The sequence below is a fragment of the Branchiostoma belcheri genome, unplaced genomic scaffold (genome assembly GCF_001625305.1).
Source record: "Branchiostoma belcheri isolate BF01 breed outbred unplaced genomic scaffold, Haploidv18h27 scaffold60, whole genome shotgun sequence".
Classification (NCBI taxonomy): Eukaryota; Metazoa; Chordata; class Leptocardii; order Amphioxiformes; family Branchiostomatidae; genus Branchiostoma; species Branchiostoma belcheri.
Genome location: NW_017804243.1, coordinates 1,337,575 through 1,352,255, shown reverse-complemented (window position 1 = coordinate 1,352,255; position 14,681 = coordinate 1,337,575). Strand labels below are relative to the sequence as shown.

The 14,681-nt window shown below is 42.9% G+C and overlaps 1 protein-coding gene and 1 pseudogene across 1 annotated transcript in view; one reads left to right on the top strand and one right to left on the bottom strand.

Moving 5' to 3' along the window:
- Positions 1 to 13,040, bottom strand: part of LOC109482723 (E3 ubiquitin-protein ligase rnf213-alpha-like) — a 73,527-nt gene extending 60,487 nt beyond the window's left edge. The window contains exons 1-7 of the mRNA XM_019785541.1: positions 12,813 to 13,040; positions 4,609 to 4,674; positions 3,645 to 3,815; positions 2,295 to 3,277; positions 1,939 to 2,051; positions 1,355 to 1,546; positions 763 to 962 (exon numbers count right to left, since the gene is read on the bottom strand). Coding sequence (XP_019641100.1) covers positions 763 to 962; positions 1,355 to 1,546; positions 1,939 to 2,051; positions 2,295 to 3,277; positions 3,645 to 3,815; positions 4,609 to 4,642 — 1,693 coding nt within the window. The 5' untranslated portion in view covers positions 4,643 to 4,674; positions 12,813 to 13,040. The remainder of the gene's footprint in view (positions 1 to 762; positions 963 to 1,354; positions 1,547 to 1,938; positions 2,052 to 2,294; positions 3,278 to 3,644; positions 3,816 to 4,608; positions 4,675 to 12,812) is intronic.
- A 444-nt stretch (positions 13,041 to 13,484) lies between these two features.
- The window catches only part of LOC109482722, a 9,044-nt pseudogene continuing 7,847 nt past the window's right edge, over positions 13,485 to 14,681 (top strand).

Here is a 14,681-nt window from a genome sequence, read left to right as displayed (position 1 = left end):
CAAAAGGCCTGGTGGGCGTCACTCCATCGTACATGGAGGGAAGAAGTGTAAAGTGCCTTTCCCAATCCCAAGAGCACAACATTGGGCAAGTCAGGTCCTCTGGACCTCTTGATTCTGAGCCAAATGCTCTCACTGATCATTACACAACACTATGCCACACAATGTTACCAGTAGTAAGATACCAAATTTATGTATAACTGCTTGATGTCCCATGATGACAATTAAATCATATGGAATCATCAATGCAATGAAGAATGTACAAGACAAATCAGCACACAAGAAGATTTCTTCGTAGAAATTATTTCATCAGATTTTTGGGTGCTGAAATTACGAATGTTGATACTTTCGTACTGGGAAGACAATATTGTCCATAATATGGAGTACTGGGAAGACAATATTGTCCATAATATGGAGTACTGGGAAGACAATATTGTCCATAACATGGAGTACTGGGAAGACAATATTGTCCATAATATGGAGTACTGGGAAGACAATAATGTCCATAATATGGAGTACTGGGAAGACAATATTGTCCATAATATGGAGTACTGGGAAGACAATATTGTCCATAATATGGAGTACTGGGAAGACAATATTGTCCATAATATGGAGTACTGGGAAGACAATATTGTCCATAATATGGAATATTTGGAAAATATACTATAATCATTGGCATTTTTGATTGTTGTGCCATTGATCAGTGGCTGGCCTACCTAATGTGTAGAAACTGTAAAAGATAGAAAAAGCCTGGATAACACTTACCTCCTGGTTGGCACTCCTCAGCTGAAAGCTTGAAGCATCTGTTGACCAGCACATCACCCATGTTGTAGTGGATGAATTCCCAGCTCATCTTGCTGTCTTGGTGGACCACAACATACTTAAATGAGATGTATTTGTTGCTAACCCTTGCAAGGTTCACAGTGCATTTGCCTTCGGCCACCAGGTAGTCATCTTTCAGGTGCCTGCAGAAAAAAAAAGGATCAGTGAATCATTCGAAGAGAGAAAACATAATGTTTTCACTGTTTCTTCTTCTTCTGTCACCATGATAACTGGCACTGTAGTTTTGGGTTCCATCATGTGTAGTTGGATAGAGTTGGAGAGACTGGTCCCACCATATACATTTATACATGTAAGTTACTACTAGTACATGTAGTACAGTATATGAATATTTGATTAAGAATAAACAGAGCAGTAATTTGTTACTAATACTTATGATTAATAAAGGGTAAAGGGTATGACACTTACCTGTATCTACAAGTGATTTGGTAATCTTTGGTAAAATATCCAATAGCTTATTAACTACATACAACAGATCTACAAGAGTATTTTCCATAAGTTAACTGACAGTTCCTACCGTGTAATTTCAAGCACAGCAAGGCTCTCCCAGTCATTCCAGCCGACTATGTCACTTCTGACGTGGACCTGGTCCACTTTCGGCTTCATTTTGAAGTCAGGAGAGACCAGGACATGGAAGTGCAAGGTCATTGTTGATCCTCCTTCATCTGGTTTGTGTAAAGTCTTGTTGGGTGGGGGTCTGTAATGTGACCTGGACAGAAGATATCATAACTTGGAATGTGTTGCCATGTAGTCAAAACTGCAAAGAAAAATATGCAGGGGAAAAGTAGGATCTGGTCCACGTGGATAGGTAGTCACTATAAAAAGGGTTCTGAATGCTTACATGTATGTCAATGAGAAAAATTATAGAAAAGACCACCAAAAAGTGATGACAATGGCCAAGTGTTCCTTATGTAGACGTAGTCCACTGTACGTACATGTTTGACTGTATACAAATTAAACAATGGTCAACTATGTATAAGCTTCAATCTGCCTTTTCTCAGTACTGTAAGCTCTTCCACCTCAACTAGAAATGAAAATAAGAATAACCAGAATGAAATTGTATACCAGTAATAATAAGGTTTTCTTGTCTTGTGTACTCACTGATTTTCCTGCTCTTTCTTTGCCTTGTCTGCAGGGTCTTGTCTCTTTCTGTTCTTATGTTTCTTCTTCTTCTCCTTTCTTGTTGTCACTGTTTCCCATCCATCATCATCATCCTGCATGATATAATAAATACAATATAATCATGTTCTTGCTTTGTGAAATATCTTGATCACATCTAACACCCTTTGTACTGATATTAGTCATAAATGTAACAGTGTTGCAACAGATGCAAGGGGACAATTATACCGACTTCACATGATAGTAAGACTGTAAAGATTTGTGTTCATCCAGGTATTGTTTCACTAATAACAAATTTCCATCTGTTCAAATTTTGAACGACAACCTATAAATCTTACTTGATCAACAGATGTAGAGGGGCCGTCCTGACTGTTTCTCTCATCTCTTCCTTCCCCCACGAATATGACGGAGTCTTCCATGCTTGTATCAGCAGAAGCCATGCCCTGGTTGTCTTCACCAGGCTGACCAGTCTCCTGTACTGGACTCGTCTCCTTCTCCTTGTCTTGGTCTTCTCCATGGGCTGTGTCCTTGTTAGCATCTAAGCTATGCTCATCCTTGGGAGGGTGGTGAATGATTTCTTGTACAAAAGCTTTGGTCTGAGTTTTAGCAGCTGATTTAGCCTCCTCTTGTGCCTCTGATGCAACACGTGCCTGGGACTGTGGCTCTTTTTCTTCTGCCAGATCCTGTTGAACTGTTTCCTTATTTACTTTCCCACTGTCCTTCTGTAATCCCTTGTCTTTGTCAGCTTTGCTTGCTGCAGCCTTTGTGACTTGCTCATCTTTTGCTGCATCACCTGGTGGCTCTGGAAGACAGCTCACCTCTAGATCACCCCGTTGGTTGTCCCCCTGACCCATCTCTGTGGGTCTGCTTCTCTTACTTCCTTTTTCACCAAGACTGCCGACATCTCCTTTCTCAAGCCCCTGCAGTCCCTTACTTTCTTGGACGGGGCTCTCTAGCTGGATGGACTTCTGCAGAGTGTCTGCCAGGACGGTAGGAGAAACTGGGCGTTTGTCATCAGGCAAAGAAACTGGGGGTTTGTCATCAGGCAAAGGTCTCTCCCCACCTAGGTTGCTTGTACTTCCTTCTGGAGGTTTACCATCCTTCAAGGCCCCAGACGAGCCGCCATCAGTTGGAGAACTCTTCTCATCTTCCACCGCGTCAGTCTCCATGGGTTCAGCTTCCATTGGTTTGCTGCTTATGTGACTTGAGGGCATTTCCATGTTTGCATTGTGGTCAGTAGACAGGCTGGACACACTTCCCTCACCAACTGCAAGGTCTAACGGTCCTTCTTTGCTGCTGTCTGGCTCGTCGGCAGGTTTAGCTGTTTGAAACAAAAGGGACTTCAACTTCTTAAGCGTGAAAGATTAAAACAGTAAACTGCATTTTTTCAGTCAGTATTCCAGATTTCTATAAACCTTACTTAGGCTTCAGGTAGACAATTGCACGACATAAATGTTAGATCATTATATTTCAGATGTTAGAATTTCGACACAGGAACTTCCTCCGGCTTTCGAGAATCCGACCCGCAGTTGGGCTGGTACCTCTGGCGATACGGAATGGACTGTGTAGTATTTTATATTTATCAGCAAAACCTGATAGATAAATACATGTATATGGAGGTCATATGACCTGTAAAACCTGCACAAAAAGACCCACCATCCCAGAAACCATGCAAACATGAATCTCACCTGCTAACACAGCAGACGCCGTACTGGATGTAGGAACGACGACCCCTCCTCCATCACCAGAGTCCTGAAACTTCTGTCTCTTCTGCAGCTGTGCCCCACACTCGTGGCAAAACTTCTGCTTGGCTCTCACTGTCTCCCCACAGTCTGGACACTCCATCTTCAGGTCAGTGGCTATAAAACAAGTTACAAGAAATATTTAGAGTGTTTTATTCAATTGCAGTTTGTAAATTATGCAAATGATGTTTTGACTACCATTACCATGTGTCCAGCGATCATTTCCTGTTACTCTATGGTGAACAAGACTAGCATATTGACACACGCAGTATTCGTACACTCACATGCATAGACAGTTTTCAATTAAACCGTCAGGTTTTTGCCCATGTGTGAATCAGGTATGACCTAAACATTTCCTTCCTATATGCTTCTCCTAACTTGAGATGACCACACTGAGTCACCTCCTGTCTTTGCTGTTTTCAGTTCTTTCCCACTTCTTTCCCCTTGCTTGGAAAGCTCTGTGGTTTTCTGACCACTTCCTGCTACATCACTCCTCTGAGCAGACCATCACTCATTCACTGTTTGCCTCTTCCAGGCTTTGGGAGAAGGCTAGAAAGAGCAGAAATTGGCTACCGGGTAAATAGAGAAATAATATGCCAGTTGTACTCTATTAGCATTCAACTCCCTGACATGTTATTACTACCTCTATTTGACCAATTTCTACTCTTTCCAGCCACCTTCCAAAGCCTGGTAGAGGCTATATCACTGTTTGCTGGGACTTGCAACTGTTAGTGTTCCCTGGACCCAATTTCCACACAGGCAAAAACCCAAATGTCAAGAATGTATGTTCAGATCCTACACCCACCCTCAACTCAAGGTAACATATGATCTGAATGTATTCTTGATATACATCAAAGCAGTCCGATTTGCAGAAATAAGTGCACCGTTCCCATACACCGTACATACTTACATCTCATATCCACAGGTAAATAGGTTCGAAACATCTGTAGGGATGGTGGAGTGTGCACCCTCTCTCCTTGTTAAAAATAAGGATAGAAATGACATTGCTTGTTTTAATGCGACAATAATACAATGTCATGTCATGATGACAGGTTAGCATCCTGGTTTGCGATCTACATGAAAGTGAAGCTTTATACACTTCACACAAAGTTGTTAATCACTTGTTATTCTTTGTTAGGTGCACATGTCAGACAAGTGAAGCCAGATTATTCCAAATGACCATGACTTAGTGATTGATATGGTAATCTTGGCCTTTGATCTCATCTGAGGACAAAGGTCAACATGTATCTGCTAACTTGCAATGTACCAGACCTCCTGCCAACCATGGTAGACCGCTGTCTGCCCTGTATGTCTAGCCTGGTTGCAAGACTGTTGCCAGGGCCAGTATAGCCTCTATCAGGCTCTGGGAAGTGGCTAGAAAGAGTAGACAAACAGAGCAGGCAAGCCAGGTGATATGCCAGGGGAGTTGGTCTGTGTATCATTTAACTCCATGGTCTGCGCTAAGAGAACAGTTTGTCACTCCCCTGGCATAGTCGAATATCATCTGTCTATTTGGCCAATTTCTACTGTTTCCAGCCACTTCCCGAAGCCTGCTAGAGGCTAGGGCCAGTATACCGACTAGCTCAGCAAACACATCCCCAAGGAAACTTTACCAGAGACCCCCTCGGTCAGTTAGACCCTGACCAAGCTGGCATACGTATTACTATTAGCCCTGAGTAGAGCTGTGTACCAGTACATGTGTACTGGTTCTGTGCCGGAAAAATTGATTAGGTACAGGTCCAAAGTACCTAATCCCTCAGTACCGTACTGTCACACTAATTAAATCCTCTTTGTGACCTAAAATGTGTAAATATCTGGACCATGGGTCCTGTCATTTAGAAAAACATGGTAATTTGTTGAATCATTCAGGTACAGTTTCAGGTCCAGACGTGTACCTAAATCTGTGTACCAGACAGTGTGTACCTGTACAGTACCTAAAATTTATACAACTCAATATATCCCTGAGAAAAGTCTGGGACCCAGGCTACCTTGTGTCTCAAAAGTCAGTAAGGGTAGTTCCTCCCTCGATATACCGAGTACTGTTTTGGGTGGCTGAGCTGAGGGTTTAAACAGAGTAGGTTGACAGTAAGTGGGAGGAATATTGACATGCAGAATGTCAGGAGGTCAAAAGGTCAGACACCAGAAATCTGCTCTGGCAAGGAGGAGAAGGAATTCAGGAAGCTTGAGGATTGTGTTAGGAACACCTCCCGGAAGTCAGAAACCTCTGATTTCTCATTGAGTCAGAAGTTAGTTGAAGACAGCTGAAGAGGGTGGAACCAGAGAACAGTGACAGAATGCCTTATGACACAATAACTGTGGTAAAATTTCCTTGGGGGTATGTTGGCTTAGCCTCTACCAGGCACCGCGGATCGCTGGAAAAATACTAGTGGTAGAAATTGGCTGAAATAAAGGGATTAAGTATACCAGAGAAGATCCCGGGCCATAGAAGATACAATTCGCAACCCCATGGCTAATGTTGGCCCTGGAGCCAGGAGCCAGCCTGCATAATGGCCCTGGCAATAGTCTGGCACCCAGGCTAACTGATCAGTAAAATATAAAACTAACCTTGTCTGCACTTTGGTGAGGACTAGAAACCAGGTCAATAGAAACCAAACAACAATGCAATGCAAAGAATGAGTCACTTCCTGTTTTGGACTGAACACTTTCAACTTGGTTTCTATTTACACAATAGGTTTGCGCTAATGGTTTCATGTGTGTGGCTCTCGTCCCAGGTACAGGTCATACATGTACTAAATTTTTCACTGGGTCAAAAAGTTTATCCTAATGAAATCTCTACTGTAATCAGTACCTGTAGTTGAAGGGCACATTTGTGGGGACACCATTAACTCCCTAGTGCTATAACTATAATTTAAGTACACCAATCAAACAGATCTGTATAATAACAACCAAGGACTTCTGTAACCTAGACTGCATGTCAGACATCTTATTTCAGGGCTCGAAGTACTTTTGCTGCATACCTGCAGCGTTCCAATTTTACCTGTACTGGCCATGTATTCATCACTTTAGCAACCTTATGCAAGGCTTGAAATCACTTACACCTGCATACCTGCACCAATCTGTATACGCAGGTAGTACAATGTATTTCAAGCCCTGTTAACAAAGGTCAAGGTTAACACAACCTTGCAGGTACATTCAGCAGTATCGTATTTCTGAAGGTTCACTTCTGAAACCAGTCTGAGCTGGTTCTGCTTGGACTGTTCCACTGTACTAACAAGACTTTGTACGCTGTAAGACATAACATTAATAGCATTACCTAAAATGAGTCATCTGAAACTAGATTAAATCAAAAAGTAAACAATGTGAGACTGCGTGACATTATATATTGTAGCGGAATAGCGTCCTGACATGGCAGACTTCCTATTCAGTCAAAAACATTGAAACTCAAACGCAGGACTTTTGTTTGAACTGACTGGGGATTTCCATTATTTACAGTTCAAGGGTCAACATTACCCACAAGGCTGATCGATTCTTCAAAATGGAAGGGGTCATAGTCATACACACAAACTCACACATACACACATATGGGGGCCCGCATGCCCTTTTCCGTAGAGCGTAATCAGCTGTTTTAATTCTACGTAGAGCGTAGACAGACCGCTCTAATTCAATGTAGAGCGTAATTGGCGCATAATTTTTGCGTACAGCGAATTTGCCGTTTTAATTCTACGTAATGCGCTGTACCACTTGGAATTTATCATAAAGCATAATCGAGAGGTTTCCGAATTCAGCGTGGAGCGTTGTCGGGATCCCCCCATGCAGGCCCTCACATGTGCACACACAGAAACACACACGCACACACACACACACATCCTGACACCCCCCATGATCATCCCCTGGGACTGACACTTTGGCATGCAAATATGGGAAACCAACAAGGAGACAGAAAAACAACCTGACAATTTGTGCAAGATTCTTGGGGCATCTGACATGGAAATGAAGTTCACACAAAACGTCACCTGCTTGGCGAAGGTGAAAACGGAAGTGAAACAAAGACGGTCCGCTCCTGCCCCTCCCCAAGCGATCTCAACTTCCGCCAAAAATGTAAAGAAATCATGGCGAGGGGAACATTTTTGTTAACCGCCGAAATGAGTCCTTAGCATGGTTCAAAGAATTTATCATAGCGCAGTCAGAATCGGGAAAGCCAGGCTAAAATATATGTCGTTGTAATCCTTACAAGTCAGGGAACCTTGGGAAGTTCACTTGAAGATCACACTTGTACACAAAAACGAGCTTTGTAGCGTCAAAGTTGACCTTTATTCGCTAGCTAAGAACTCATTTTGGCGTAGGTTTTCGAACTGTATGGGGGTTTCCGTGATACCGCTAATCCCATCTACTTCCGGGTCACGGCTTACGAGGTTCGGTTACTAGTATATTACACGCCGAAGAGCGAAGGAAACGTTGCGGAGTGAAATTTCATGAAAAAAAGCTCTTAAAAAGCCGCAAATATAAGGTTTCGCAACTTCTTCCCAAAAATCCAATTACGCTTTGGCGAGTATATTAGGGTCTGCCCTCCGTGTCTATCATATAAATGATACACGTAAACGTCGGGTCGTCCTCGGAGTGCTTTTTGTATCATTTCAATGATACGTGTAACTACCTAGGTTTTCCAAAGTCGGACTGACTTCCAGTATAGTAACCCCACTATCATATCTACGCATGTGTGAGACGATTAAAAAAATCCCTTCACCCTTTGGCGAGTATTCTTTCTCGCAAAGGCGATTATGGTCTGCCCTCCGTGTCTATCATATAAATGATACACGTAAAAGTCGGGTCGTCTTCGAAGTACCTTATGTATCATTTCAATGATACGTGTAACTACCTAGGTTTTCCAAAGTCGGACTGACTTCCAATATAGTAACCCCACTATCATATCTACGCATGTGTGAGACGGGTACACTGTACCAGCAATCATTTAAATAGCTAATAGAAGAGTTACCACTTGGCTCTTAAAAAGCCGCGCCAATAAGGTTTCGCAACTTCTTCCCAAAAATCCAATTACGCTTTGCGAGAATATTAGGGTCTGCTCTCCGTGTCTATCATATAAATGATACACGTAAACGTCGGGTCGTCCTCGGAGTGCTTTTTGTATCATTTCAATGATACGTGTAACTACCTAGGTTTTCCAAAGTCGGACTGACTTCCAATAACCCCACTATCATATCCACGCATGTGTGAGACGGGTACACTGAACCATCAATCATTTAAATAGCTAATAGAAGAGTTACCACTTGGCTCTTTAAAAAGCCGCGCCAATAAGGTTTCGCAACTTCTTCCCAAAAATCCAATTACGCTTTGGCGAGAATATTAGGGTCTGCCCTCCGTGTCTATCATATAAATGATACACGTAAACGTCGGGTCGTCCTCGGAGTGCTTTTTGTATCATTTCAATGATACGTGTAACTACCTAGGTTTTCCAAAGTCGGACTGACTTCCAATATAGTAACCCCACTATCATATCTACGCATGTGTGAGACGGTTACACTGTACCAGCAATCATTTAAATAGCTAATAGAAGAGTTACCACTTGGCTCTTAAAAAGCCGCGCCAATAAGGTTTCGCAACTTCTTCCCAAAAATCCAATTACGCTTTGGCGAGAATATTAGGGTCTGCCCTCCGTGTCTATCATATAAATGATACACGTAAACGTCGGGTCGTCCTCGGAGTGCTTTTTGTATCATTTCAATGATACGTGTAACTACCTAGGTTTTCCAAAGTCGGACTGACTTCCAATATAGTAACCCCACTATCATATCTACGCATGTGTGAGACGATAAAAAAATCCCTTCACCCTTTGGCGAGTACTCTTTCTCGCAAAGGCGATTATGGTCTGCCCTCCGTGTCTATCATATAAATGATACACGCAAAAGTCGGGTCGTCTTCGAAGTACCTTATGTATCATTTCAATGATACGTGTAACTACCTAGGTTTTCCAAAGTCGGACTGACTTCCAATATAGTAACCCACTATCATGATCTATCATATCTACGCATGTGTGAGACGATAAAAAAATCCCTTCACCTTTGGCGAGTACTCTTTCTCGCAAAGTGGTCTGCCCTCTGTGTCTATCATATAAATGATACACGTAAACGTCGGGTCGTCCTCGGAGTGCTTTATGTATCATTTCAATGATACGTGTAGCTACCTAGGTTTTCCAAATTCGGACTGACTTCCAATATAGTAACCCCACTATCATATCTACGCATGTGTGAGACGATAAAAAAATCCCTTCACCCTTTGGCGAGTACTCTTTCTCGCAAAGGCGATTATGGTCTGCCCTCCGTGTCTATCATATAAATGATACACGCAAAAGTCGGGTCGTCTTCGAAGTACCTTATGTATCATTTCAATGATACGTGTAACTACCTAGGTTTTACAAAGTCGGACTGACTTCCAATATAGTAACCCCACTATCATATCTACGCATGTCTGAGACGGGTACACTGTACCAGCAATCATTTAAATAGCTAATAGAAGAGTTACCACTTGGCTCTTAAAAAGCCGCGCCAATAAGGTTTCGCAAGTTCTTCCCAAAAATCCAATTACGCTTTGGCGAGAATATTAGGGTCTGCCCTCCGTGTCTATCATATAAATGATACACGTAAACGTCGAGTCGTCCTCGGAGTGCTTTTTGTATCATTTCAATGATACGTGTAACTACCTAGGTTTTCCAAAGTCGGACTGACTTCCAATATAGTAACCCCACTATCATATCTACGCATGTGTGAGACGATAAAAAAAATCCCTTCACCCTTTGGCGAGTACTCTTTCTCGCAAAGGCGATTATGGTCTGCCCTCCGTGTCTATCATATAAATGATACACGTAAAAGTCGGGTCGTCTTCGAAGTACCTTATGTATCATTTCAATGATACGTGTAGCTACCTAGGTTTTCCAAATTCGGACTGACTTCCAATATAGTAACCCCACTATCATATCTACGCATGTGTGAGACGATAAAAAAAATCCCTTCACCCTTTGGCGAGTACTCTTTCTCGCAAAGGCGATTATGGTCTGCCCTCCGTGTCTATCATATAAATTATACACGTAAAAGTCGGGTCGTCCTCGAAGTACCTTATGTATCATTTCAATGATACGTGTAGCTACCTAGGTTTTCCAAAGTCGGACTGACTTCCAATATAGTAACCCCACTATCATATCTACGCATGTGCGGGACGACCAAAAAATCCCTTCACCTTTGGCGAGTACTCTTTCTCGCAAAGGCGATTATGGTCTGCCCTCCGTGTCTATCATATAAATGATACACGCAAAAGTCGGGTCGTCTTCGAAGTACCTTATGTATCATTTCAATGATACGTGTAACTACCTAGGTTTTACAAAGTCGGACTGACTTCCAATATAGTAACCCCACTATCATATCTACGCATGTGTGAGACGATAAAAAAATCCCTTCACCCTTTAGCGAGTACTCTTTCTCGCAAAGGCGATTATGGTCTGCCCTCCGTGTCTATCATATAAACACTCCGAGGACGACCCGACGTTTACGTGTATCATTTATATGATAGACACGGAGGGCAGACCCTAATATTCTCGCCAAAGCGTAATTGGAATTTTTGGGAAGAAGTTGCGAAACCTTATTGGCGCAGCTTTTTAAGAGCCAAGTGGTAACTCTTCTATTAGCTATTTAAATGATTCCTGGTACAGTGTACCCGTCTCACACATGCGTAGATATGATGGTGGGGTTACTATATTGGAAGTCAGTACGAATTTGGAAAACCTAGGTAGTTACACGTATCATTGAAATGATACATAAGGTACTTCGAAGACGACCCGACTTTTGCGTGTATCATTTATATGATACACGCGGAGGGCAGACCTTAATCGCCTTTGCGAGAAAGAGTACTCGCCAAATGTGAAGGATTTTTTGGAAGAAGTTGTGAAACCGTAACGGCTTTGCAAAGGTCACCTTTCTAGTTGATGATTATTTTATACTTATGTTTAAATCATGTGATTTCTGTATCCCACGTACTCATGCATGGTGTCCTATCAGCCTATATGGGCTGGGCGACAATATTTATACACTTCTATGCACTCCGAAGAAGCCTGACTTTTACCTGTATGATTGCAATTATGTACACGGGAGACGATTTTGCAACGATTGAGATTTTTAAAGTCGGACTGTCTTCATGTTGTCTTACAACAATTTTGGTAAAAATTAGGTAATTTTCGGGGCGCATGTGATTCAGGTGAAAGTCGTGTTGTCGTCGACGTGTTTGCAACGATACAGGCAAAATGTATCGGCTATCGAATGATTGCTAGCGTACTCGTTTTTACACATGTGCATACATGTCAGTGGCTCGTTCAGTTGAAGCAAAAGAGCCATATATATAATTCTTGAGCATTCTTTCCCGAAAGGGTGAGTATTGCGCAGTACACTGCCCTTGGCTTGGCAGCGGCCCTTCGCCGGGTGGACGTGACCCGGAAACAGATGCAACCAGATACCGCGAAACCCCCATAGGGTGCGTATTTTGACGGAAATCCAATGGCGGAAACCTCGCCGAAAAATGGAAATGAGTCAACTTTGACGCTACAAAGCTCGTTTTTTTGTACAAGTGTGATCTTCAAGTGAACTTCCCGAGGTTCCCTGACTTGTAAGGATTACAACGACATATATTTTAGCCTGGCTTTCCCGATTGTGACTGCGCTATGATAAATTCTGTGAACCATGCTAAGGACTCATTTCGGCGGTTAACATTTTTCCATAGCGAGCCACTAGCACCCCTCCCCTTCACATTACATTCGCCTAAAAACCGTCTCCCCTTTTGGTACCAAAGACAGTGCTCAACAAAATTATATAGGTTTTAACGTTTTCGATTCTGCAACAGGAAGCATATCTTGATCTTGGACGAAACTGTGTCATGCATATGTGTCAAGGTGGGCGACCAAGCTGTACGTTACAAAAACAACAACAAATTATCTGCCATAATTATGCATAACAAGCACTGAAGTAAACAGATGAACTTGTAACGTTACAGCTGATATTTGTGAACAAACGCTATTCTGTAGCAAAGTTGTGGGCGGTACAGGCTGGTCAAGATGGTGCTACACTTCTACTTTGGAAGAGACGTGCCCAGACTTACCCAGAACCTGCCACACGTCTCGATCGCCAGCCCGCGGCGCCGGGCGAACCTCAACTTCAGGTCTCGATCTTGAAGCCCCAAGCTCGATTTCACACTATCCTCGAGCCCACAGGACTTCAATGAAGACGTTTTACACGCACAGTGTGGCGTACACGCAGCTCATGACGTCTTGTGAAAATCCAAGGTGCGGCCGAGACTGTTTTCAGGTCGACAAAAACAGGTCGGGACCTGAGAGTAGTGAGACCGAAACTCCCGTTCTGAGCGGTGACGTGACGCGGCCGGCGAGACGTGGAACTGGCGGGAATCCCGGACCAATCAGAGCGATGATGTCACCGGGGGGACTTCCCCTTAGGTCAAAGGTCAAAATTGCGCGCGAACTCCAAACTTTCACTTCCGTGCACCATGGAGTCATGCGTGCACCATGGTGACATATATTATATAAATCTGATCAGCATGGTTTAACACGTTATTAAGGCGGTTTAAAAGCTTACATTTCACGATATAGTCTGATCGGCATTAAAAATTACTAAGTAACACTTTGTTGTTGTGTGGCGTGATTGTTTTTCATACACTACTTCCGGGTCATTTGACCACGACTTCCTGTGCTTGAAGAGAGAGGAGTACCACCATTTGACTCCATGGTACCACACAGCACGCTGAGAGAGTGGCACCGAGTCATCTGAAAATTATATTTCTCCTTCGAACGAATCGCATTTGAATTCCTTCAAAGGAGATCGAATTTGACTTGCAAAGCGATCTACAGTCGGTTGTGTGCCGGGTGACTTCCAGGTAAGAGCATTTTGAATAATTTCCTTGGCTTGAAAGACCTGCATACCGTCTTCGGGTAGGAAAGGCTCAAGCCTGTGTTGTCCCGATCTTCTCTCTATCCTTCGATTGAGACGTGCATAATGTTTGCCCAGGTCTTATCCAGTCTATTTTTGAATTCATTTACTGATTTCGCCTCCACTACTGATTCAGGTAAAGAGTTCCAGTCCTTGACCGTTCTGACGCTAAAAGACTGACTTCTAGCTCTATTCTTTGCTAGCGGCACTTTCAGTTTATACTTGTGTCCTCTTCACGGAACGTTACGCCTAAGGAGTTTTTAGAGAGAGATATCATAGGTCACTTTTGTGCCAAATATTTAGCTCCTAGCAGCATCAACGTGGCGCGAAGAGGGAAGTTGAGCGACGTATTGAGCGTTTTGAGACTAATTACGAGATTGTACATTGTATACTAGAGACTTCTAGAAAGGATAAGTACAAGCACGAACAACAAGGAGGATGGGTCTGTTAGGGGTTACGGAATTTTGTTGAACTGAATCTGAGTGAGTAAACTAAGGCCATCTGCGTTCTAAATAAGTTTATTTGTATGCTACCCATAGCAAATTATCAAAGGGAAACTATAACGCTGTTAATTTTAAGTATGACTTGGGTGTATTACGTATATCGGAAAACCCCATAAGTGCCCCACCACAAGCATTTTCCCGCCAAACTCCCAGGCGTCTGGTTCTTTTCCTAGATTGGTGGTAGAAAAGGAGGCGCGGGACGTTTCATTACTGAGGGCCTGCAAGCCCTTTTTCGTAAGGCGTAATCAGGCCTTTTTAGCCTTCGTAATCCGTAGGCGGCCGCCCAAAATCATCGTAATTCGTAATCGGTACATTAGCCGTAACTCGTAATTGGTCGTTTTTATTCTCCGTAAAGCGTAATTAGTTACTTTTATGCGACGTAAAGCGTAATCCATGAGATCATAAGAGCGTAGGCTGATTTAAAAATGGTCCAATCCACAACCGATAATGCCGTCCAGTCAAAATTTAGGTCTCAAAATGCTGGAAATAGCGTTTCAGAGGGGTTAAAAATTCAAAAATTTCCC